This window comes from Triturus cristatus, chromosome 10 (genome assembly GCF_964204655.1).
Source record: "Triturus cristatus chromosome 10, aTriCri1.1, whole genome shotgun sequence".
NCBI classification, from domain to species: Eukaryota; Metazoa; Chordata; class Amphibia; order Caudata; family Salamandridae; genus Triturus; species Triturus cristatus.
In genome coordinates, this window is record NC_140593.1 from 1,169,500,706 (window position 1) to 1,169,528,560 (window position 27,855).

The 27,855-nt window shown below is 44.9% G+C and overlaps 1 protein-coding gene across 1 annotated transcript in view; it reads left to right on the forward strand.

The window, feature by feature from the left end:
- The window catches only part of LOC146796876 (vomeronasal type-2 receptor 26-like), a 117,443-nt gene that overhangs the window by 68,558 nt on the left and 21,030 nt on the right, over positions 1–27,855 (forward strand). The window contains exons 4-5 of the mRNA XM_085631410.1: positions 4,212–5,048; positions 5,220–5,447. Coding sequence (XP_085487536.1) covers positions 4,212–5,048; positions 5,220–5,447 — 1,065 coding nt within the window. The remainder of the gene's footprint in view (positions 1–4,211; positions 5,049–5,219; positions 5,448–27,855) is intronic.

The following is a 27,855-nucleotide window of genomic DNA, read 5'->3' on the forward strand; positions in this document are numbered from 1 at the left end:
GCATCACAGAACAGGAGACTTAAGCTGAAGTATTTCAACTCTTGGAATAAACCGCCCCGGTACAGTTGTCTTTTTACAAAAAGTTTGGGAGCTGTTCTAAAAATATAATAGTATGAGTATGTCCTGCCCCTCATACCTCCCCCTGCCTCACTTGGACCATTGAACATTACTGTCTGCATCTGCTTTCACACGTTGCTTTTAGTTAGACATTGATAATCACCTTCAGGAGTGCTACATTTTAACACATGCATGATTCATGAAAGAATGTCATTGTAATTTGAGAAGTAAATAGCTAAATGTGGAAGTTGTCTGGCCGATGCTTAATAGAAAACGAATTATCAATGATACAGGTTAATGGAACATCAAAACAGTTTTTGAGTAATATTTTCTGAGGAGAAAACCATGGTCTTACAATAATTTTCATGAATGTTTGACAAATCAAATGCTTCATTTTAAGCACTCACCCGACACTGTGCCTGGAGGTCTGGTGCCTCTGTACTGGGTGCCAGGCAGCTGATGAGCTGCCTTGAGACTGTAAGAGTGTCCTGGTTCTGGCCGCCCGTGCCATCCAGCAGAAAGATAGACAGGAACGGCTTTAACCACCACTTATGGGTCATGTGCAGGGTGAGGAAATCTATGGTTCAGGCTCGAGCGGCCACCTGTACCATCAAGTGCAGCATGCGCCGCATTCCCAAATTGTCTGGAACATCAAATATGTCAAGTACGCGCCTGGTAACTGCCACAAATCAGACGATCTCCCAGCCCCACCGCAGCAAATAGGCTTATTCTGAGGGTGGGTGGTGTGTTCTGGGCTCCGCTTGCATTGTGTGAGTTGCACTGCTATGATTACCGCCAGCAGGCAAAACTTAATATTCTCAAGAACTTCCACCCGCTTGCGCAGCAGGTGGCAGGACTGACCCGCCTATTAAAGTGTGTGTCTGGCAACTCATCCTGACCACACTATCACAGTAGTAGCCATTTGGCACAGTGACTCCTGACATGCTGCGGTGCGCAGTGTCGAGTGGATCCAATTATCAGTGTCACATTGTAGCAGCAGCTAGAGCTCTGCGAGCAGCTGAGCCCGCACCAAGCCTGCCGGGAGCAGCACGCACCATGACTGCAAACTGCCACTCCATCTTAAATTCAATCTTATTTATTTATTTATTTATTTATTTGAAGGTTTTATATAGCATGAGCAAGATCCTTGTGGGTATCAGAGCGCTTTACATGGCAGATGTTGGAAACAGGTACAAGCATGGAAAAATAAAAATATAGGTAATTCCAATACAAGGTAATCACTAATACAGACTAGTAAGTATATTACAGTAATAAGTAAGAATAAGTAAGAAAAAATTCAAGTGAATTTAGCCATGAGAATCACTTTCAGTTCTATTTTTAAGGAGGCACTAGAAGGGTTCAGTCTTGTTTCGGTGGGCAAAGCATTCCAGATCCTGGGAGCCATTCCAGAGAAGGTCCTGGAGGCTTAATTACCAGAAGAGAGTACCAGTTTCTGAGCTAGATAGCTCAGAGTGTTGTGATGTAAGGCCTTGTGCGTTATACTTGCGATTTTCAGATGAATTTTAGCTTCGAACGGTAGCTAGTTGAGGGCTCTAAGGTCTGGAGAGCTGTGAGAGTTTATTTTGAACCTGTGATGAGTCTCGCAGCTGAGTTGATAGAGTCTCTTAGCGGGGCTATTGTTGATCTGGGGAGGCCGCATAGGGCTACAGCCCCATATTCCACTCTTGGGATTACTAGGGCTTGAACTGCTTGTTTGAAGTCTTTTGCTGGGAGGAAGGATTTCAGTCTTCTCAGTGTGTTCATGTAGAAATGTGCTCCTTTTCTGGAGGTGCTGATATGTTTCTGCATCTTTAGGTTTCTGTCCAGTGTCACACCCGGCGATTTCGCTGATTCGACAATGAGAAGTTGCCCTTTGAGTCGAGGATGATGGACGATTTGTTGGGGGGAGGGGCGATTAAGAGGAATTCCATTTTGAGGAAGTTTAGTTTCAAATGGTTTTCGGCCAACCATGTTTGAGTTTTGTGTAGGGTTTAGTTGAGAGATTTGATGTCCTCAAGTGAGTGGATCGAAATGTAGAGTTAGTTGTGGTGTAGTCTGCATACATGTGAAAATGGACATTGTAGAGACTGAGAAGTTCGGTGAGTGGCTCCATGAAGAGGTTGAAAAGTGTGGGTGAAAGGGAAAAGCCTTGCGGTACTCCTAACGTGACTGGAACGGGGTTGGACATGGATTGATTGACCTTGAATCTTTGAGATCTATTTTGGAGGAAAGAATTAAACCAGGTAAGCACAGATCCAGTTAATCTCATTCTGTGTTTCAGGAGCTCTAGTTATGATGCAGTAGCAATGGTCCCGCTTTTACAGCTGAGCAGGTGCTATAATGTATGACTTTACGTTTCAGTGTGGTGATGCAGACCACCACACTGAAATGTGTTAGTCTAACACCTGATACGTGGTACTTGCAAGGGCTGTATGCTAGTTACTTGTTATTTATTTGTGGTCCTTTTCATCTAACAGTTTTGATGTTCTTGAAAGGGATTAGCATCTGTCATTTACTGCAAAAGAGTAATTATTAAATGAAGCCCAGATAAAGTAAATGCCTGAGACTTAAAAGGAACCTCAAGGGGTTTGTTATTTAGAATTTTCAGTGGATACCAAGATTCCCAAGGGGATACCAAATTGCCCGTTTACATTTTTAATTTCTAAAATGTAAAGTTTTATGATTGGCTTTATAATTTCTACTTATGTTTTAAACACAGCACTTATATTGTTCACTTTATTGTATTTAATTGCATACTTCTTATTCATCTGCATACTAATTTTTACTCTCTTTCATCTTGGATTATTTGAAAGAGATTAGTGTATGTGTTTTATTTTAAATGTGTCAGCATTAATCCTGCTAAAGTAGTCAGAATAATATCATTGAGGATTATTAGGTAAATATGTTAATTCCACCATCATGGACACCATATTTAGCTGTCCTGCATCCTGTCTTTTACTGTTCACCAGATGTCTGTCCAGGCTCCAACTGAATGATGGTGTGTGTTTCCACTCACTGATCTTACAGTTGCTGTAGGGTGGTGAAAAAATTGAGCCCATCAACTACTGATATTTCGGATTTGATACTTAGAACCAGAGAAACACAGGGGGGACCTTGTAGCAATAGACGCTTGGTATCATGGAGGGATAGGGAAAGCCAGTGAAGAGAGGAAGCAGAAAGAGATCACAGGGGACCAGAGGCAAAATTAGGGAAATGTAAAAGAGGGAATAAGAGAAAAGAGGATGGAGGAGTGGGCAAAAGGAACAAAGGGAACAATGACAAAGGAAGGCAATACAGATAACAAGGGAATGGTACTGTAATCTTTTGAACTTACACAGCCATGCATAGTTAGCCTCCAGAACAGCCTGTTGACTCAGAACTGCTAAGTGTCTCTTATTCGCAGATGGGGCATTGGCCCACAGGTACTGCCTGAAATGAAATAGGACATCATCTTCAAACCATGGGCCAGCAGTATCATTGCATTTTGCAGTCAAAAAGATGGCAGGTGTGATGGAGCAGGAGTGATTAGGGGGCTAAAGGAACCGAGAAAGAAGAAACAGGAAAGATGTGATAATTGTACAAACCATGTTGCCACCAGCCAGTAGCTGACACATGCATTCTGGAGAGTTTTACCTTTGAAAGATTCTTCTCATCCCAGCAATTTATCTTGACTTTTCACATAGTGCACTGTTCTGCCTCAATTCATGGACTGTATCAGTGAGGTGCTGCCATATGGTCTCCTTCTCTTTCTCATGAATGTTGCCAAGAGGAACAATGCAAGAACTTAGCTGATTATGTCTAGATCTTTGTGTTGGAAGTAATTCCTACTATATGCATTCTCTGGCATTGATTGTCCACTAAAGATATCCACTGCACACTTTCTGTATGGAAAATTCCACAGGTAAGCTGTAGTTAGTTGCGACATTTAAGAACTAGATACTCTTATGTACATATATATTTCCTTGTATAGAAATATATGCTTGCCAATTTCCATGGGCACAAATATCCATGGAGAATTTAATGCATACCTGTGAGTACATAAAATAAAGTACTGTTAATTTATCATTTTTTACATTTAAACACAAAGTTTAGCACGTGCGGAGGTTCAGGAATGTTTTAACTGTTATTCTAAAAAGGAGTTTTCCTCACAGCAGATAAGCTATGGTTCTGGACTCCCAATCCTAAGCGACAAAGTGCAGTTCCCATCTTTCCTACGGACAGTGGCAAGTACCTCCTTTCAGGTGGATGCTGTTGTTCAGTTGCTTCTCAAGTTTGGCTGCACATGGATTGGAATTCTGGCCTCCAATAATGATCTTGGTCTTCAAGGCAGTCAGAAACTTAAGGAAGCGGTTGCAAAGGATGGGATCTGCATTGACTTCTTTGAAACTCTACCTACACAATCCACTAGGACCTCTCTAGCCCTTGTCGTTGATATTGTACAAAGATCTACTGCCACTGTGATTGTCTGTTACACGTTTACAGTGCATATGGTCCCATTTCTAAAAGAGATATCGCTTCAGGGGATCACCACTAAAGTATGGATTGGCATTCCAGGCTGGATTCCTTCACCAGTTTTTTCACAGAAAAACCTGTGGGAAACACTGAATGGCACACTGGGAATGGTACTTCACAGAGGTGAAATTCCTGGGTTCAAAGAATTCCTCTATAACATTAATCCATTGAAGAGGTCTGAAGATATCTTCATAAAGACATTCTGGGAGCAGGTGTTCAAATGCCCATGGGCAAACCCACTTAATGAAACAAGAGCTGGAAATGTGACAGCTGGGCTGGTACTCTGTACTGGGAAAGAAAATCTGGAATCACTTGACGCTTCAGTGTTTGAAGTAAAGGATTTTATGTTCCCTTATTCTGCACACAAAGCCGCCCATGCCTTGGCCCAGGCACTGCATGATCTCCTTGATTGTAAAGATCAAGAAGGTCCCTTCATCAACAGGACATGTGCAGATCCTAAGGATTTCCAACCATGGCAGGTGAGGTCACCCATATGTTACACTTTTACTTGGTCTAACAGTAAAACTGTATTATCATTCCATCCCATATCTGCATCTCAGTCCCACCCATGCAGACTCCATACACATTTAGTCATGAATTTCAAGCATCTTCATTATGAATTTTGAGACAATATTCAATTTTACACACAGATGTTGCACTATGTGAAGAACGTTCATGTGGAGAGCTCAGGTGGCAGAGAAATGTTGTTTGATTCATATGGAGACTCTTTGCCATTAGTTGATTTGTTGCATTGGCACATGACATCTAATAACACCAGCAGCTTTGTGAAAGTGGGAACCTATAATGGCAGAGCTCTTTCAGGCTTAAAGCTTGTAATTAACGAGAGTGCCATCTCATGGGGTGGAAAACATACTCAGGTAAGAATGATTTTTTAAACATTCACAAAATGTACTATTAATGGGTTGCACATATAACAAGGTACTTATTATACAAAGTATTGGGAAGATACATTGGGGCAGATTATGTGTTTCCGCCCAACAGACTGACCGACACCCGGTCAGAGGTCCCGACCGGCCCATTAGCAGTAGCTCCACCAATGTGCCGATGCCGCTGATAGGGATCTGGTAGGGTTTGAGCCTGCCTCTGCTGCTTCCTCTGGTGCCACCTGCCTTGTTGTGCCCGTTTTGCCTGTGTCATCCTTCTCTCTTCATTGTTTTTTGTAGGTGTGTAGATATTGTTAACTCTGTTAATTCTGTCACTGTTAATTCTGTGACTCGTTTTTTGCGCGTTTTGCTCGTTTTCCCACTGCTGCTCCCCTGCTGCCCCTCCCCCCTGCCACTCACGCTCCCGCCTCCCACCTGAGCTTCCCTAACAATATTTAACAGTGGCAATGCGTGGCTGCACCGCGCCAAAGGCAAGTCTGTACCTATTCGCGACCAGTGCCAGAACCCCTGGATCTCCGACCATGCACTGCTACGACCCTCCTCGCACTCAACCCAGGGAGGAACAATAACTGCCAGCTGTCCGTTCTCCTGCCGCCACTGCCACCAGACCTTCGCCTCCGAACTTCCCCCTTCAGACACCGACCCCACGGCGGTCACCAACACCTCTGGAGCCCTAAACTGCATACTCCTCAACGTGCGCTCCCTGCACAGACATGCCATAGAGATCTGGGACCTCCTCGACACCCTCTCACCAGACGGCGCCTTCTTTACAGAAACCTGGACCAACTCCTCCGCCGCCCCCGACATCATCACCGATCCATGGACTACATACTCGTCGGAGACCTGAACTTCCACTACAACAATCCCAACAAACCCAACTCCATAACCCTACTGGACAACCTCGCCAGCATCAGACTGAAACAGCTCATCACCACGCCTACCCACATGGCAGGACACACCCTCGACCCCATCTTTGCAGGAACTAACAACATCCATTTCAGCCACACCACGCCACCCCCTGGACAGACTACCACTGCGTACACTTCCACATCGACAACCACACGCCGCCCAAACCTGCACTATGCCCTCCATGAAGAAACATGAGCAAAGTCACTGAGGAGCAGCTCAACTCCACCCTCAACCATAGTGTCCCCAACAGCTCCACTGACGTCACCCTCGCAGCCAAAAAACTACACAATCCTGACAGACTGCACCCCAGGAAGGCCACCTGGTTCCCTGCTGACTTCCAAGAATCCAGACACACCTGCAGACGTCTCGTGACAAACTGGAGGAACAGCAAAACATCAGAAGACCACACCACCTACAAGAATGCCATTACAGAATGCCACCAACGCATCAGATCCACCAAAAGGGCCTTCATTCCAAACAAGATCCTCGCCAACTCCAGTAACTCCAAGGAACTCTTCAGCGTCATCCAGGAATTCACCAAGCCCGCCAGTGTAACCAAGGACATCACCCCCTCCCAGGACCTCTGCAACAAGCTCAGATCCTACTTCCATCTGAAAATCAAGAGCCTCTACGACAACTTCAACAACCAGGCACCTGATTCCGAAACCACTTCCCTCTCCAGCAACGCCAGCCAGCCCACCATCTTTTCCTGTACCTCAGTCACCACCAAAAACACCACTTCGACCATGAAAGGCATCCACTCAGGGGCCCACACAGACCCCTGCCCGCCACACATCTTCCACAGAGCCACCACATCCATCATTTAGAACTAGGATGCACCTTCAAAACCACCTTTAAGACCGGCATCTTTCCTGACAACTGGAAACATGCAGAAGTCAGACCCCTGCTCAAGAGGTCCTCAGCAGATCCCACGGACCTGAAGAACTACCGTCCCATCTCCCTCCTCTCCTTCGCAGCCAAAGTTACTGAGAAGGCCGTCAATGCACAACTAACAAAATTCATCCAAGAAAACTCCATCCTCAACCCCTTCCAATCCAGATTCTGCAGCAGCCACAGCACCGAGACCCCTCTACTCGCCGCCACAGATGACATCCATACCCTCCTCGACCAAGGATCTACCGCGGCCCTGATACTACTCGACCTCTTGGCAGCATTTGACACTCCCACCGCACACTTACCGTCAGACTCCACGATTCCAGCATACAAGGAACCGCCCTCGACAGGATCCACTCGTTCCTCACCGACAGAACCCAAAGAATCAGACTACCACCCTTTCTCTACGCACCCACGGAAATCAATTGCGGAGTACCCCAAGGATCATCGCTCCGCCCCATGCTCTTCAACATATACATGGCCCCACTCGCCACCATCATCAGACAGCACGGACTCAGCATAGTATCCTATGCCGATGACACCCAGCTCATAGTCTTCGTCACCAAGGACTCCGCCACCACCAGACTCAACTTCCAGGAAGGAATTCAGGACGTCCCATCCTGGATGAGCAGCAGCTGCCTGAAACTCAATGCCTTGGCCTTGGCCCCTCTCCCTATGCATGGGACAACACCTGGTGACCCACTGCCCTCGGTAGTCCTCCCACCCCCACCGACCACGGCGAGAACCTAGGCCTCATACTCGACTCCTTCCTCTCCATGACCTGACAGGTCAACACTGTCACCTCCATCTGCTTCAAAACCCTCCGCATCCTCCAACAGACCTTTAAATGGATCCCCCCGAAACACGAAAGACCGTCCCCCACGCATTCATAACCAGCAGACTCAACTACGGAAACGCCCTCTACACAAGCTCCAGACCATACAGAACTCCGCAGCCAGAATCGTACTCGGCATCCCTCGACATGAACACATCACCCAACACCTGCGGACTCTCCACTGGCTCCCCATCGAGAAGAGAGCTACTGTAAACATACTCACCCATGCCTACAAATGCACCTACAACACTGGACCCCAATACCTCAACAAAAGAATCTCCTTCCACCAACCCAAGAGGAACCTAAGATCCCCCAACCTCACCCTTGCCAAAACCCCACACATCCGCAGAGCCAGAACAGGTGGAAGAGCCTTCTCCTACACGTAGCCAAGACCTGGAACGAACTCCCTATCAAAATCAGACGAGCCCCCTCCCTGAACATCTTCAGGAAGACACTCAATACTGGGCTCTTCGACTGAATGGAGTTACTTACCCCGCCCCCCAGCACCTTGAGACCCTCACAGGTGAGTAGTGTGCTTACAATTCCCCTGATTGATTAGGATGGGACCGAACACTGTTTAGTCGCATTCCTATATTTTACATTGGGTGCATGTATTCTGGCCGTAAACCGGGCGTAATGCATGCTCCCAATGCAAAATGGGGGGTGTGGTTCATACCTGCACCCTTTGGCAAGCACCTCAATGTGCCTGCCACGAGGTGCAGGGATTAACAGGGGGGAACCATAGGTGACCCATTGGCCGTGACCAAAGACACTTTCCGGCATGGTTTCCATGTCAGCAGACATGCGTGGAAACCATGTCAGAAACCGTCATTGTAATCTTAAGGGTGGAAAGGCCTGCCCTTGAGATTACTAAACAGGTTCCGACTGGCGGACTGATGCTAGGTCAGATTCGGTTACGAACTCCTTTATCATAAAGGGGTGGTCGTAAATGAATCCGAGCGGCTAATTACGATGCGGCTGAAAAGGCTCCAACTGAGTGTCAGAGCCTTTTTTACGGCTGCATCATAATCTGCCCCATTATGTTAAAAATTCTTTGAATTTCTGGAATGTGCACCCTTCCCCACTATAAGCCCCATTCCAAATAACCACTGCTCTAAAAAAATCACTAAACATTGTCTTTGTGTGTCAGGTTCCTACTCACCTATTTTAATGCTTGAAACCTCAGTTTCAAATTTGACAAGTCACATGGCCACAAGATCCTTTAAATAATGTACCAACACACTGCATTCACACTACCACACTCCATCCCCACCTTTCCCTTCTGACACACTTTGGCATGATGATTGAATCCCACTGATGTCAAGGCACATTTGTCCACCTCTGTTAACATCAATGGTCCTCCTCCTTCTAAACTTGCACACACCATCACCTCTCCTCTAAACTGCCCTTTGGATCACTAACTCTTCATGGCCTCACGGTACCAGAACCATGACGCAACACATCTAAAACCAGATCTTTCATCCCTTTAGATCTACAAAATATATTTCCATCACCAGAGCAACCACCAACCTTGAAACCTACTAGAAGTCTCCTAGCAAACGTGTTCAACAAGATCAACTAAAGCTGCTTCTCTCTCTTCGGTTTGTCTCCATCTCTACTAGATTGTTCTTTATTGTTTGTGTCCTGTTTTACTGCTCAAGGATGAATCTCGCCTGTTTTTATTATCCATTGTCCTCCACACCGTATCAAGCTTTTCAATGTAAAGTATTTCTGGAGAGTGTGCCCCTGAAATACATGCGTAATAATACAAGTATGGGAATTGTGTGAATCCAGTTTATTTCACAGAACATGTTTCTGATTGAATGGGTCACTTCTAGAAGTCTGTCTATAGCCTTCCATTGGGCTTCATTATTTCATATCTGCTTATTTGCCCTAAACTTTTCATTGGATCACAGTCATTCATCAACGCCTACCCGTAGTCTTTGCGAATCTCTGCAGCTTCTCAGCAGGAAAACAGCGCAAAGAACTTAAGAATAACTATTGCAATTGGCTCCAAAATACAACCATCCAGAAACCTCTAATCATCCCCCACCCCGATTCATCAATGATCTCTGGAGGTTCAGGTCAGCAAATTGCGAAGTGCTGCTCACCCACCTCGAGTTTCCAGTTATGAATCAGGAAGGTTCAAAGGGGCAGATTTACAAGCCCCTTGCGCTGCCAATACAGCACTTTTTGTGACCCACTGGCAGCGCATTTCTCTGCCCCATATTTACAAGGACAGGAAAAGCCACACTATGTGGCTTTTCCTGTCCTTGTAAATATGACCCATTTACACGCAGCACTTTGCGAGAAAGGGGCGTTCCATGGGTGTTGCTGTGGGTGTTCCTACGCAACACCCATGAAACCAGACATATTTCCAGATTTACGAGGATTCATGAACCTGGAAATGCGTCAGTTTGCTACGCCACCCTAGGGCCATTCTACATCACGCATTGAAAGAGGGAAAGGCCTGTAGTAATTGTTTTTGTGCAGGAAGGTGCCCCTTCCTGCACAAAAACAATCTCCCAATGACACAGGCATTATTTTGCAAGGGTGCCTGTGCTGGCACATGGCAGGTGTTTGTGCGCCAGCGCATGGCAGAGCACAGAAATGCGACATACCATTGTAAATATGTTACATTCCTGCGCTCTGAAAGTGCTGCAGCGTGGCACAGCCAAAGGGTTTGCGGTTCCACGCTGCGGCATCTTCTTGTAAATCTGCCCCAAAGATTTGAACTATTTACACTTTTTATTGTAATTTATCATGTGTCACCCTTGCTGAATTTTGGACACAGGCTCTTGCATATTGCACCTATTCTTCCTCCATATCCCTAAACCCCAAGCCCCCCCTTCTCCTGGTCAGGCAAAGGGTTTGGAGGCAATGGGTATTTAGGGGCATATTTATAATAACAGACGCATCCCTGCATATCAGCAGGGATGCGCCAGTTATTTTGCGCCCCAGCTCCGCCACCATGGATGCGCCGCATTTATAATGCGGCGCACCATGGGGCAAAAACGGCACAGATGCGTCACGCATCTGTGCCGTGAAAGTGGCGCATTGCTGGAGTTGCGTCGCAAGTGCGACGCAGCTCCAGCAATGCTCTGGGGGGCCCTATCTGCACAATGCTGCGTCAATCAGGCGCAGGGTTTTGACGCAGCATGGGCTCAAAAGTGACTGAGTGAAATCTTGTAGATTTCACTCAGCCACTTTTAGGAGGCGTTCCTGCGCCGGAACGCCCCCCCCTGCCCTGGAATGCCTACATGTGGCGCAGGGCTTTACAACGTGACGCATCTCCCAGATGTGTCACGTTGTAAATACCCCGCACCATGGTGCAGGATTTGCGCTGCCGCTGCGTCACAAAAGTGACGCAACGGCGGCGTAAATGAGGCGCAAGTCAAACATCAATCTGCCCCTTGGTGTTTAGATCCTTTCCTGGCCTGTTTGACTGCCAGCAGAGGTCTGCATTAGAGGGCTGGGGCGGAGGCAGGCTACTTATGCATCAGATTACATTGGAGGAGGAGAGGGGAGTGCATGGCCAATTTCATCAGTTTTTGTTGCTTGTGAAGAACTATATGGATTTTTTGTGTGTTTAAGAACAATTATGGAAAATAAACAGATTTCTTGCATGCACATTGGACAGACGGTTTTTCCCAAATAATTTCAAAAAGTCTGAAAGACTATTTACCAAACCAAGAAAAGGAACCAACTGATGGCAAGGCCGCCCTGCCGGAAACATTGGTGTATTTTCAACTAGTGTTTTTTTGAGTTGCTCTCATGGGTGCAGAAAAAGAGGACTTCCTATGGAGTGCGGTAATAATCACAACTACAGAGTGGCAACTAGTCCTATGTAATATTTAATCAACTGATGCTTGTCATTGAGAATACTATATATGAGGCGTGGACATTTTTAACACCTAAACATCTTTCACTAAAGTAGATTCAGAACATTGTTTCCTTCAAGGCACATTTGTCTGTGAAAGTTCTCCAACAGCAGTTTTCCTTATGGCATCTTAAACTGGACAGTGCCAGCAGAATGATACTTTATACAGCGCTGATGAAAATTAGCAACTGGCAGCAAATGGAATAAATCATGTTCTGTTGGTATTCTCTAATGAGGTAAACAATAACCCCACAGTGTAACTTTTCACAAGCACAGAAAATCCAACTCCCCTCTGGAAGTACCATTATGTGCCATTTAATCTGAGGTATGTTAGTATAAGTGACGGGTAAGTACAAGGGGTCACAATTTAAGCCCCTCCCAATGCCACATAATCAATGGGCAAAACTAAAGTTAATATGAATATACTTAAAAGATGCGCTTGAAAGTTAGTGGTCAAAACTCCAAACAGACCCTTTTTCAATTTCAGGTAGTACGTTTCAAGGCATATTTAGCAATTGCCTTTTATTTGACTCCGTTACCAGTCTCTGAAAGCATGCTGGTACTAATAGTATACACAGTTCTCACTCAAATGCTATTGAAGACAGTTGTGGGCATGGCCTGCAGACATACATGCATTGTAAAATTATCTATTTGTTTGCAGTTGGATGTAGCAGTCAAGAACTTACTCATATTTAATACGTTTCTTTGTGAAAATCATCTGGGGGACGTATTGAAATGCTGTAAAATTTAGGAATTCTATATGCTGTTACCTTTAGTCAATTACCCTTCAGGAACAGCCAGAGTCAAGGAGCACATCTAGAGTGCTGCCTGGTACTAAACCACAATGGACTATATGAACACTACGACAGTTAGAAGTGGAACTGACCTCCAGTGGACACCAACATTCTAGGGGACTCAAGCCGCTATCCTGCAGAGTGGCAGGAGGCTCTCATGCACAGTGGTGCCTGAAGGGGGCGGGGCCACATGGCGACGGCTATAAACTTCCCTCTGCAATCCCTATGCTTGGACTCTCACTACGACAGTTAGAGGTGGAAGTGACCTCCAATGGACTCCAACATTCTAGGGGACGCAAACCCCCACCCTGCAGTGTGCCAGGACTCACTCCTGCTCAATGGTCCCTGAAGTTGGAGGGGCCACATGACAATGGCTATAAACTGCCCTCTGAAATCCAGCTGCGCGGGCTCTAACTACGGCGGTTAAAGGTGGAACTGGCCTCCTACGGACTTCGACATTCCAGGGAACTCAAATCCCCATCCTGCAGCACGCCAGGAGTCACTCCTGCACAGCAGTGCCTGAAGGGGGCGGGGCGACACAACAACAGCTATAAACTGCCCTCTGCAATCCCGCTGCTTGGGATCCACGTAGGCCGCACCCGAGCCAAGGGCAGGCCCACCCTGCGCCTGTCAGCGCCGGGAGGAGGCAGGGCAGGGCCAACCCCCTAGGTCCTTGCTTGTTGCTATTGGTCTCTTTTTACACTTGATTCAGGTAAGCCCTTTTGCTTTTCCTGATTTATTCTATTTTGCGTACTATTCACACGAAAGGGTCTGGACTCTGTCAATTGGTCTCCAATTCTTGTGCACCTGTTTATGCCAAGTTTGTGGCCTACCTGTTTGGATGCTACTGGATCCCTAACATTTACTCACTAGCTTTTCTTCTTCTCCCTCCTTGCTCACACCTTGGTCCAGCCTATTTTGTGTTTTGATCACATTATTGTCTAAGGGTTAGGATGGGAACAAGAAAGTTGCGAGAAGGGGGGAAGCCTGAATCCTCATTGCCCTTGTTCACCAACACTACCCTTGACTCTTTCTTTGCTGGAGCAGTGGGGGTCATAGCTAGGGAAATAGACCTGGCCGAGCGACAGCTCTCCCCGAAACATGATCTCCCTCACTTTGACATGCCACCTACTCCTCGCCCAGAGGTTGATAACATTCTAGCTAATAATCTCAATTCAGCCATTGTATTATCGGAAAATATGGATGCCACTTGCGGTGCTCTCCATCAAGTCTTAGCACCCAAGACTCAGGAGCCTAGCTCCTCACCATAAAGTTGCCTCTTAGTTGAGAGGAAACGCCAGGTAAAGGCCACTGGACATTTTAAGGCCGGGGCCCCAGCACCTCAATTAAGGGGAAGGAAAAGCTGCCGGATCAGCCAAGCAGATAGGTGATTCAGCTGAGTCAGGACGGGACTCCCACATGGGATGGCATACTTGACCAGTTATTTGAGAATTTGAAGACTGAAATCCAAGGCTGTGTAGCCTCTTTGATGGACAACATTATAAGCCTGAAGTCTATGGTATCCAAACTGAACAGCAGAGTTCACATCCCAAATATGGCAGTGCACACCAGTCCACCCAGCCCAACGGTCCTCTGGTACGGACACTGAAGGAGGGTTCAAATGGGCCCAAACTACCCAATTCTGAGGAGTAATTAGGGGCCATAATTCTATCTGTGCAATCTCGGCCCATTAAACCTGTGGGAAATTTTGCTACTATCCCTAATCATGGGACAGGGGAGTATACCAAGCCGCTTAACCCCAGCTCACTGATTGCCAACATGTCTTGCTTGAACCTTCCTCCGGAATGTAGTCCTTATGTTGTGGTCCTGGCCAATGTGCCATACCTACCTCAAACCCAAGAATAAACATATCCTAATCTGAAGAACAAAGTGTGTCATTGGCTCAATACAAATATGGACTTTGGCCTTGATGACTTTGAGGAAAGGTCAGGAGGGTGGGCTGGATTGAGCACTCATGTAAGACTATGTACAGAGACTGTGTGGTAATCAACTGTAGATACCCAACCCTTGGAAAACATTTCATTTTGTCAAACGCACGTCTTGCAAAGGATTCACTTAGTAACAACTGCATAACAGGCTTGCCATTGGGCTTTTTTACTCTCCCTCCTTGGGCCCCCAGTCTGTCAATCGCTTTTTACCTCCTGGACCCTTGATGCTCTCTGACTTTATAAGGAGGGGTCTGGACTGCAGGCCAATAGCTTTGGAGCATAACTCTCTCGCTCCATGTATACCTACTTCAAACAGATTTAGTGTGCTCTCCGGCATAGCGGATTTAGACTGACTAGGGCCAGTGGCTAGGAACACAGCTGAGTCGGACAGATCTGGGGACAATTTGGCCTCAATGTCACACCAAGGTCTTGTGGGTAGGCCCACTATCAATCAGATGATGTTAATATCATGGAATAGTGCGGGTCTGCAGTCTAAAGTGGAAGACCCAAATTGGCTCCTCTTTATATCTAAACATGATATTATTATGTTTCAGGAAATATGGTTTTTGGAGGAGATTGCTTTTAATGGGATTTAATCCTTTCCTATTCCTGCAGTATGCTCGGTGGGTGGGATATCCGGGGGGGGGGGGGGGGGGTTGGTAGCGATGGTGCAGATTGCTAAATCTTTTACTCTTTTTCCTATTATATGTATTCAGCAAGGGATCCAGTTTTTAAGGTTTGGTCACCCTTCCAATTTTAACTTCTTTGTGGTTAATTTCCACAATGCGGTGGTAGAACTGGGCTGCTAAATTAAGGAACTATTCATCACAATTGGGATTTTAAAACAAAGTGCACAGTGGGAGCCCTTTTTAATGTGTAAACTAGGGTAGGGAGTAAACCCATTCTACCACTGCTAGAAACATACACATTGAAATGCCTACCGGTGCTCTGGGGCTGGAATCTAGGGGAATAGAGATTGCAGCAGTCTCCAGAAGGGGGAATAGTGTTTTTTCTGATGGCTCCTTGGACTGGGACCAGGTAGATCCAAGCTTTTTCTACACGAGGCACTGGGCTTGGCTTTTGTTATAGATTTGGAGGGGGTTGCATCCCTTCTTCTTTGGTCTTCCATCTGGAGCAATCCGTAGGCCTCATTTAGAAAGGTCATCAAGGATTGCCTTTCTTTAGACCACGGATCTAGTATTCCATGGTTGAATTATATAAACATATCAGTGAAGGCCATGGGAAAACTGGAGCTTTTTTTAAACCCATGTATTATTCAAAAGGGAGAAGATGTCAGGATCAAAAATGTGTTGTTATAAGGGGCAGCCTCTAGAAGGGAAGATAATGAGGTTATGTGACACAACACAAGAGAATTGATGAGCTTACAAACGTCTAGAGGTACCGAAAAGTACCTCTTGTATGGAACCAATGTTAAGGAAAGAGCTATACTGACGTAATTTATGTTTTCCCGTGTGCCAATTTGATTCCACATCTATCTTGCTTTGTTCTTGTGATAAATCATCCCCTCAATCGTTGGCACATTTTATATTTTTGGGAAATTTTTAAGAAGTCCCAAGGAGGAATTTGCTACTACTTTTACACAAAAAAATTGGGTTTTAACCAATTTAGGCCTGCCCCTTTTTATTTACGGTTTCTTTCCAACCATTAAGTATCCTTTTCTATGGGAGCATGTTAAAAAAATACACTTTTTTGGCAGAACACAATAGCCCTTTAGTCCTTCTGCATTGAGGAAAGAAGGAACTTTTAACAATTCCGCTTCTTTCTGATTTTTCTTCTGACATTTCTAAATCAGACTGTATGTACTTCACATAATAATATATAAGAGACTGTGGAAGGCTTTTATGATTACTCTTGTTGTGTTTTTACAGTGTTTTTATTGTTTTTTAACCCAGCTAATTGTCATATAACAAAACATGGACTTTCATTTTGCCTATGATACTTTTGTTTCCCCGACAATGACTTTGCATTCATTATGCTTTTGTTAAACACTAGTTTATCAATTGTTCTGATCTTTTCGATCGTTATGCACTTTAAAATGGCAAGGAGTCTTGCTATCAAACTGATTGCAAAATTACATTGACTTATCTTAGTGTGCAAAAGACTTGAAATCCATGAACTGTAACTTGGTGCTGTCTTTATTTTTTTTTAAATTCTTTTATGGATTTATTTTAATCATCAGAATTCAGATTTGAGCTGACTATATGAACAGCATACTGGTGCCCTGTCCTTTAAAATGTATGACTACATTGGTTGCAGAAAGTGTTGAAAATTACCTGAGGGTTTCATAGGACTATATAGCATGCCTCCCCCTACTGGTGTCAGAGTGAGTATATTGAAATCTGCACGTGCAAGCATACTTGGGGAGATTGCATCAGTCAATATGCTGTGGAATATGCCACCAGAGCCTAGAATATATCAATGTAATGTGGCTGTAGGATCCCTAAGTATCTCCACTTTGTTGCCTGGAAACACAGCTTCAAAACTCTGATCTTTAGGACATCTAGAACCAGCTATCGGATCAGGACAATTTGTGGTCTTCAGTGATGGACAGAAGGATCCTAAACTCTCTCCACATAGCATCAGTCTCCTATGGCACCCAGTTCTGAAATCAATCTTATGTACAGCCAGTAAATATAGATGAGCGAAGCTTGCAACTAAGTGCAAAAATCCTCAACTGGATTGGGGGTGAAGTAAGTAAAATATCAAATCTTATACCTACGTATAAGTTGAGTTACCAAATTCCTGCCCTTGTAAAGTATTCCTTCTGTGTTTTCCCTCAGATTTTGTTATTCAAAAGAAGTTGTCTGACACAGAAGAGGCAGAACTGTAGGGTCTCCCTTTCTAGTGGGGCCAGCATTTGATGACACTGCTTTAGCAGCTAACCACTTTAACTAATCTTCCCATAACCACCCCTCTATTCTGTCACAAAGTTCCTTCTTTCCCAGACGGTATACTTCGACTTAAATTACATTTTCCAGCCTGCTATATACAAAGGCTGACTGTGCACTTCCAATAAAACCTAATGTTGATTATTTGTATATTTATTCACTCATTGCAGTTTTATATAGCACACACAATATCTGAATTGAAGACTGAGAACTTTGCATAGCAACGGCTACAACACATGAACACTTCAACTGCATAACATAACGTTGTGGTGAGGACAGCTTTCAGGGTTAAAGTTACAATAACACAAGATAGGCTTTTTGAGTAATAATTCTTTGACCAACAAGTAGTCCATAACAAGTAGAGTGTGGATGTCCAGACATTTATACAAGACCTTTGTCAGACAGATCTATCCTTCTCTATGCAGCCATCCCAGTCCAGATGAGGATCACCGTACACTGAAGTATACCAAAAAGTGACAGATGGCATGCTTGCATTAACCTCAGCCACGGGTAATTACTCAGACTGCAACCCAGTATATCATTATTCTGGACGCCGTGCCAACTCAGTTTGAACCCAGTCATATGCAAATCAGTCTTGACCCTGAAACAATAGGAACAGTCCACTCCGAACATCCAGGTCAGGTCCTCCTTGAAACATAACACACGCACCTCAAGACTGGTTTTGCTTTTATTAAGGCTCATCAGTTGGGTATAGCTTGGTTACAATGGCACAGTGTGCACGGGACCCACAAATGGGCATACCTGTCCAAATTAGGGCATCGCAAAGAAGTACACAAATCAGTGATAGATGGTATGCTCAAATTAATCTCAACCACTAGTAATTATTCTAGCCGGTATACAACCTTTACAACGCAACTTTTACAACGCACTACACTTACAACGCATTTTTTATAACGCAACATCCACTACAACGCATTCCATTACAACGCAGGACACTACAACGCATTTTTAAAAACTACCTTTACAACGCATTCCATTACAACGCATACTACCTTTACAACGCATACCATTACAACGCATAATATTATATTAAAACCCCTACACTATCCAACACTTACCCTACTGTTGCACCCCCTGGAGTTAGAATAGTAATTTTTACCCCTATACTATCCAACACTTGCCCTACTGTTGCACCCCCTGGAGTTAGAATAGTAATTTTTACCCCTATACCATCCAACACTTGCCCTACTGTTGCACCCCCTGGAGTTAGAATAGTAATTTTTACCCCTATACTATCCAACACTTGCCCTACTGTTGCACCCCCTGGAGTTAGAATAGTATTTTTTACCCCTATACTATCCAACACTTGCCCTACTGTTGCACCCCCTGGAGTTAGAATAGTAATTTTTACCCCTATACTATCCAACACTTGCCCTACTGTTGCACCCCCTGGAGTTAGAATAGTAATTTTTACCCCTATACTATCCAACACTTGCCCTACTGTTGCACCCCCTGGAGTTAGAATAGTAATTTTTACCCCTATACTATCCAACACTTGCCCTACTGTTGCACCCCCTGGAGTTAGAATAGTAATTTTTACCCCTATACTATCCAACACTTACCCTACTGTTGCACCCCCTGGAGTTAGAATAGTAATTTTTACCCCTATACTATCCAACACTTACTCTACTGTTGCACCCCCTGGAGTTAGAATAGTAATTTTTACCCCTATACTATCCAACACTTACCCTACTGTTGCACCCCCTGGAGTTAGAATAGTAATGTTTACCCCTATACTATCCAACACTTACCCTACTGTTGCACCCCCTGGAGTTAGAATAGTAATTTTTACCCCTATACTATCCAACACTTGCCTTACTGTTGTACCCCCTGGAGTTAGAAATAGTAATTTTTACCCCTATACTATCCAACACTTGCCCTACTGTTGCACCCCCTGGAGTTAGAATAGTAATTTTTACCCCTATACTATCCAACACTTACCCTACTGTTGCACCCCCTGGAGTAAGAATAGTAATTTTTACCCCTATACTATCCAATACTTACCTTAAATCCAATGCAATATTATGCGTTGTAATGGTATGCGTTGTAAAGGTAGTATGCGTTGTAATGGAATGCGTTGTAAAGGTAGTTTTTAAAAATGCGTTGTAGTGTCCTGCGTTGTAATGGAATGAGTTGTAGTGGATTTTGCGTTGTAAAAAATGCGTTGTAAGTGCATGCGTTGTAAAAGTGTGCGTTGTAACAACATACATCCATTCTAGCCACATCCTAGTCCCATGGTATTTTGCATAACATGCCACCTCAGTTTGTACCCAGTGGTACCCAGATCAGTCTTGAGCCTACTCCAATAGGAACAGTCTAGCCTGAACAGCCATGATGTCCCATACAAGACAACCCTTACAGCGGCCCAGCAGAATTGTGTTCCACAATGCTGCTGTTCCACGCAAAGCCATTAAACGTAATATTTGACAATTTTGTAGTGGGTTTTCCTGTTAGTACTGAGTTAGTTATTGTGGTAGCATTTGATAGACAGGAGGCCTTGGTATGCTGCAATTGAAGAAGAGTTGAATGTCTGGTAGAGGTCTAGTTGTTTACCATGTCCCAGTTCATGACATGGTGGCTTTCCAAGAATCCACTGTCCAATGGTGGAACCACAGGGCAATGGCTGACATTTGTAGACATGATAAAAATGGGACATATCATTACCTGTGCTCAGGGGCTTCCATCACTTTCTGCCACCAAGGTCTTGTATTTCCATTCATAGCGCTCTTCTCCACTGATGCCAAAATATGGATGGGTGGAAGGAAAATTATTGGATAGCTGTAAAGATCCCAGTGAAATTTTTCAGCCAAATACAAATCCAGCCATACAAGGATGCACTGGTGAGAATCCTCAACAGATAGGAGCCAGTTGATAGTTAGTGTGGCATGGTGCAGAAGAGGATGTAGACAGGAAGTTCAGAAAATGGCCTGACACCCTGAGCTAGACCACCAACCTGTGCCACCGCTTTGTGTGACCCACAGTTGTTGTGCGGGGGATGTTTGATGGTCAGCCCTGGTGCATGATCAGACACACCGGTTATGCATTCCAGTGTGGCTATTCTCATGTCGTATTCACCTTTAGAGCATATTAGTTGCAAAACAAGAATAGGGGGCTTGGTAAAGTTCCATGTAACATATAAATCCAATAAAAGTATTTGTGATTATTCTGTTTCCATAAATTTATATAAACTAAAATGCATTTTTTCTGTGAACCACTTGTGCGATTTAATTGTAGTTTTATGTAATAGACAAATCTCAACCTCTTTCACATACACTAAGCCCTATGTATTGCTACATGTAGCCGGTCTAACATATCATTCCTCATCATTCAAAGTGAATCTCAGTGAGTTAAGAAACAAAGAGTAGACATTAGACTCTCAGTATATTGGGAATGAGGAGTAGGAATAGTCTAGTTCCAGCCTCTCTCTTTTCTTAACTATTATTAGTCTGGCTTTAGCCCTTTCTCCTACTTCAATATGGTATCAACATTTCCTGTACTGAAGCAGATATCTCCATTAGTTGACATTCTTTGTTAAAGCTACAACACGGTGGATGATACACAAGACTTTAAAAGATCCATCATCTTCATTTGGTATCAATGAAGATAAGCTAATGATTGTATGTCAGAATACTATCTGCAGAAATATTGTCTGACAAAATTATTGTTCCCAAAAATAGTGTCCCAGTGGGGATAGATTTTCTATTATTAACTCCACTAGAGTGATATTCTTGTAAGTGATATTTAAATAAAACATTTTGTCACACATTATTCTGATAATGATATTTGCTTACCATACCCACACGGTTACCACGTAAACATGATTAGATCGATGGACATCCCAAATGAGCTCTGTATCAGAGTCTTAATCAAGCGGACATCTGGCTATTAGGTAGCTGTAAAAATGCCAGATAAAAACGACTGCGATAATCAAGGTATGCTCCTTCTATGATAGCAGTGGTGAAAGACTGATCACCTTGTGTGAGTAGATGGTATGAAGAACTATAAAAACACAATACAATGCACTGCCTTAACGTATGCTTTAAAACTTCAGCCTTCTTGATCTTGAAGCGAAAGTCGCAAACTTTATCCATACAAGAATGGCAGTGGCTCATCTCACTCAGCAACCAGGTTGGGCCCCAGATGACTGGATTGCCACTGATGGCAATGATCAGCTTTGTCTGAGGAAAGTATTGCTATGGCCAAAGTAAAAAGGGGCCAGGCCACAATTGAAACAAGTGAAATTAGACTAATTCTCTGTCAGGGCACAGAGTAGACTCCAAGAAGCAAGAATGTATTATTTATGAGCAGGGGAACATACCCATGATGGTTGTACGTCTACCAAAAAAGGTTAAGCCAACATACCTTACTGAGTTTACAAATGAGAGTATCTGGATGGCCTTGATCTCTCCTTTGTATTCCAACAAAGAAGAATTCACATTATATGGAGAATTTTGACAGAGTTTATTCTTTGAAAGGACTCCTAAAAAGGACACAGTACAAATTAAGAGGGTGAAATTGCAAGATGATTTTGGGCAATCATTTCTAGCTGTAATGCTCCTATTGCAAATATTCAAAATCGTGCCAACTGCTATATAAAGCTATAGATATAATGATTCTGAAACTTATGTTCATTCAGCATCAGAATAATTATTGTCTGCCCACAGCATGTGTGAACCTCACATCATTACTAAAGTGATTATTCCTGACCAATGAATGAGTGGAAAAGTGGCTCAGTATTTCAAATGTTTAATCTGTTTAAAAAGGACACCTACATTCTCCTACAAATGCTACCCATTCCCTCCAGTGACCAGAAAGATCAATGTTTCTGTGATAACCTTTCTAGCATGCATCAAGTCAAAAGCATTATATTAAAAAGTTCAAAGTGGAACACAGAGTGTATGTTAGGAGACACTGAGTGTAGCTTTGAGAAGCTGAGAGCTCAGTGTTTCTGTTTTCAGGTCACCTATTCCCTTTCTCTCTGCAAATAAGATGATAGCATTCTGTGAATTAATTTTGTTATCTACATGACGCTGCAAAGTTAGGGCCTGATTTATATCTTGGCGGAGCGGGCGCTCAGTCACAACAGCAATGGAGTTCTCTTCCTACCAAGGCTGTGGTTCGCCTGTCTGTTTAAATACTGGTGAATAAAGCTCCGTCTCCACTGTTGTCAAACATTTATGGCGACCCAACTTCATAAGTGCCATCAGTAATTTGACTCTATGTTCACCCACCTAATTTAGATGGGTGGACATATACCTGTTTTTCAATGTCTATCACCACCAGTAAAAACCTGTTGGTAAGGAGCATTGAAAAGTATTCTGTTCCCTCCTTGCCATGGGAGTAAACTCTCATAGTGAGAGGGGTATTGCTTTTTATTTTCAAAGAGAAAATAGTGCTTCAGGATTACCTTTTTGAAAATAAAAAAAACGTTGGAAATTTGCCATGCCATACTGCCACATCATGTTTACAAAGCCGTCCATCAAAATTGCAATGCATTGAAAGGAACCACCATGATTGCAGTTCCTGCAAATGCTAGAAATGTTTGCTGGGCCAGTGGAAATTTCAAAATTAGGGAGACTGAATAAGTCACTCCGTCGCCCTGTCAGAGGATGGGATGACCGCCAAAATATAAATGAGCCCGAATCTGCTCTGGAGGATCCTAATTTGTGTTAATTAAAGGAACTGAAACATGGGTACAAGTCCTTCTTCTCAGGACTGCACAATTTGGATAAGAGGGGATGGTAGGATCTGAACTCAGATGTGATTGTTTCCAAATTTGCAACTAGCCACTAAACTACATCTACTACCTATGGAAATGAGACAGATAGGAAAAGGTGGCGTAATACAATCAGAATTGGTACAGTAAACCGTGTAGAGCTCTGGAAGTATTTGAACTATCACTGTACCAGGGGCACTTTTGGAAAGTAGGAGCCCCGGGTAATTGCCCACTTTGCCCAAGCATTAAAACATCTCTGCCACTGCCTTCTTTTCTTTGATCTATTTCAATACCTAATCCCACCTTGCTCTCCTAACGACAACTGTTTTGGCCTGCAACCCCACCCATATCTTATTACATGCTATTTCACACCCCTGGCTCCCTCAACAGTTACAATATTGTGTTCTTTAAAGGCACGGTCTAACATCTGTTTGCTATTATTGAGAGAAAGTCATCCTTTCTACCATGTTGACCTCCATTTTGATTGATACTGGTGGTAACTGACTTTGATTGTGCCCTGTGCTCTGCTAACCAGACCCAGGACCAGTGCTCTGTGTAAAAGGTATGTGATAAATAGGTGTAATTACTACTAGTATGACAACCTACCTGTAAGCCCCTAGTATATTGAAGGGCATGTAGGTTTAGATGCCCAGCAGATTTAATTCACTTATCTGTGCACTGCTGTGTTGCCTGTTGTCATTCTAAAGCCAGCCATGCTTTCCAGGATTCTTTTGGAAGTAAATTATATGCAGCTTTGGAATTAAACGTACTTCCAAAGTCTTAAACTACTGCATTTTTATATATGTCACCCTTAAGGTCTCCCCTAGGTGCCCCACGGGTAATGTGCCTTGTAACCATAAACATCCGCATTATAAAAGGTGTTTTATATGTCCCAGTGACAGAAAAACTGCTAATTTTGTATTTCCCCATTGTAGCACATTGGCTCAACAGGCTAACATAGGAAAACTTTAACAAAGTATAAATATTGACAGAAGCCAGCTAAAAATATACTCCACAGTTTTAAAATGATAGAATAAATCCAACAACTTGCAATGGTTAGATTTATTATAACTCTCAAAAAGAAGTTATAAAACTTTATTTTCTGATGAACTAAAATCCAGCCTTCCAGCAGCGTCTCCTGATTGGTCAGATTTTCGCAGGCTGAGCCAAACTGCTCTGATGAGATGTGAAGTATCCTGCATTGATACAAAGGACATCTTGTGGAAAGAGATTTGCAAGCCGCAGAGCAAAAGCAGGAAGGAGGTTGGGTAGCCAAACTGGTCTTCAAAGTGGGAATGACAGGACAGAACACAGGCTAACCCCCACATCCTGCCCCCCCAGAAAGACAGGAGCTCCAATATTTTAATTAGTAGAGGGGCTGGAAGGGGAGTGTTAGGGAAACATAGCCATGCCAGTAGGTTGGCCCTTCCAGATCTTAACGTCCAGGAAAGAATTTCTCCATCTTGCATTTTAAAAGAATAGTATTTCCTGGGTCAAGAATATGCCACACTTTGGAGGAATTTGTCATACGTGAGGATGGCACCCTGCATCCCATTGGTCAGGGGTGCCCCCTTGCTTGTTACAAAAGAACACTGGATAATTATGGGACAGCTGCTCAGCAAATCAGAACCCTGCCTCAAAGTACAAGAAGAAAGACTGCCCTGCTGGACCCTTGGACTGCACAAGAGAGGACAGCACTCATAAGGACTGCCGCTGCACACTTTGGTCTTCAGCACATAAAGGACTTTGCCTGGCTTTGAATGTTGACGGGGTGGACTCCCTGAAAGCAACAGGTTAAAAGAGCTTCACCTGCATAATCTTCACCGAGAATATCCAAGCAGGATAGCATCCATGGGACTTTTAAGGAGTTGGCCAGGTGCATTGTGGGAGATATAGTACCAACACCTCAAGGAGCAACTCAGAGCTTCTGGAATCTTGCATTGGTGGTGTACATACTTTGGAACCCCAAAAGGACCTTCTGGAAGAAGATCCAGAAGTTTGGGGAAGTTTGGAGAATTTTTGCCCAAAAGCTCCAAAAGTTGACTGACCCGTTGTCAAGAGTTAAGCAGCCATCGTTTACTTGGCCTGGATTTCAGGTTTGTCCCGCTGAAAGCTCCGGAGCATAAGACTTCCAGGATTTCACTGTGGATTTGTGCTGAACCAAGCTTCAGTCGTTGACTCAAAACCCAGCCGTGCTAGATGTTGAGAAGAAAAGCTAAAACAAATTGACTACGTCCAAAGATAAAAATTTGATGGCCCATACCATTCAGTGTGTCCAAGCCCCGCTCCGTTGTCATTGGCCTCAAACTTTGACATTGTCACGGTCAAGCGCTACCAGATTTTCCAAGTTAGCGCTTTATGTTTTTAGGCACTAAAAAACATCTGGGGCCTCATGTAGGTAAATAAATTTTACCGGTTCTAAAATACCGAGCCGTACCGAATCGGTAAATTAGAATCGGTAAGTTATATGTAGGTAAAAATTCGGTAACAGTTACCGATTCGGTAACATTCGGTAAATACGAATCGGAATTCACCGATTCGGTAAATACCGAGGTGATAATTACCGAATCGGAAAATACCGAGGTGGTATCTACCGATTCGGAAAATACCGAGGTGGTATCTACCGAATCGGAAAATACCGAATCGGTATGTACGGATTCGGTAAATAACATCACATGACTTGACGAAACAGCTAATCCTGTGCAACGACAGCCCACCCAACCAGGAACTGCCCACACCCAGGCAGGTGTACACAATTAGCCGACGTGGCCACACCCAGGCAGGTGTACATAATTAACCGACCCTGGAGAGGCTTGGAGTGCAGAGGAGAGGCAGGGAGCAGTTGCATGTGCGAGCGGGAAACGAACAGCATGTCCAGCCAGAGAACACAGAAAGACGGAGGGGAAAGGAGGAGGAAGCTCAAATTCAGCCCCAAGGAACTCCAGGTGCTGGTGGAGGAGGTGGTGAAGCAGCACCAGAAGCTGTTTGGGAGGCAATCCCTGCAAGTGCCTGAGGCCGAAAAGCGCAACATATGGCTGGCCATCCAGGCGCAGGTCAATGCTGTGGGAGTGACCCACAGGGACATTGAGGTCCTCAAAAAGCGCTGGTATGACCTGAGGATTGTGACCAAGAGGAAGATGGGCGACATCCAGAAGGAGGCCAGCCAGACCGGAGGTGGAACCAACAGGGCACCTGCCCTCACCGAACTGGAGGAGCTGGTGGCGGCCACAATCGAGCAAGAGAGCGTCGTGGGTCTTGGGGACGCCGACAGCTCTGCCAGAGCCGCAACACACCAAGGTAAGACGAAAGCACAGCAATGTAGCCTCCCCTACCCCTATCCCACATCCCCCATTGTGAAACGAGAATCACACTGCAGTCCACACGTGTCAGTGCAGACAGGCAATGCATTCCGGGAGATGTAGTCAGGGCAACACTAACCATGACGTAAATGTCACAGGGCAACAAGGCATGTCACGCACTCGAGGCACAAGGAGACAGAGGACAGATTGGAATGTGAAATGATTTATTGTGACGCTTGCAATGCAGCCCTTCGGGGACACTGAGCCAATGTTGTTTTTCTGTCCACAGATGTGACATCATGCAGTACAGGGCATGCTGCAGGGGAGACGGCACACCGGCCACAAAAATCACCTCTAGCCAGCACGAGTTCAGACCAGGGAGCAGGCCCACTGGCAGCCGAACCACCAACACAGCCAGCCTCGCCGCACACAGAGCCAGCATCACCTCACCGAGAGCCAGCATCACCACAACCACAGCCAGCATCGCCACTCATGTTCGAATCACCGGCCACATCTCCGCTTGCAGGTGTGAGAATGAGGAGGCGTCCAGCAGCCAGGCTACGAGCCTTCGACACCTCGTCAGACGACAGCATGGGCCCAGAAGACCGCACCGGGCACCAGGAAGGGAGCCATCCCACTGTGCCCCACACCTCACAGGCAGCACAGACGGGAGCAAGAGGGCGCCGCAGGTCGCGTGTCCAGAGTCCACCAGCACCCACTGACGGCCATGGTGTCTTCTTGGGGCTCGAGGGCCAAATGTTGAAGCAACAGCGCCTGCAATCAAAGGCAGTTATGTCAGTCCAGAGGCACATGCGGGTGATGAAGACAAGCTTAGTCAACATGGACACAAACATTGGCGGCATGGCTGCGGGCATTCGGGACATGTCCCAGTCAATCCAGCAGTTGTGCAGCAAATTAGATGCTGACATCAAAGCACGGCGCCGGGAACGCCAGAGAAGGGACACTACCAGCAGGGCACTCAACCGTCTGGCAACTGCGACTTCCCTACTTTGCCGGCGCTCTGTGACGATGCAGGAGGGCCTAACACAGTGCTGCAGCGACCTGTCTCGGGGGATGGTGCAGGTGACAAGTGCACTAGGGGTGCTATTGACTAGTCAGGCGTCGACAACTGCTGCAGGGGATGCTGCGGAGAGCATCGACACCAGCAGCAGCAT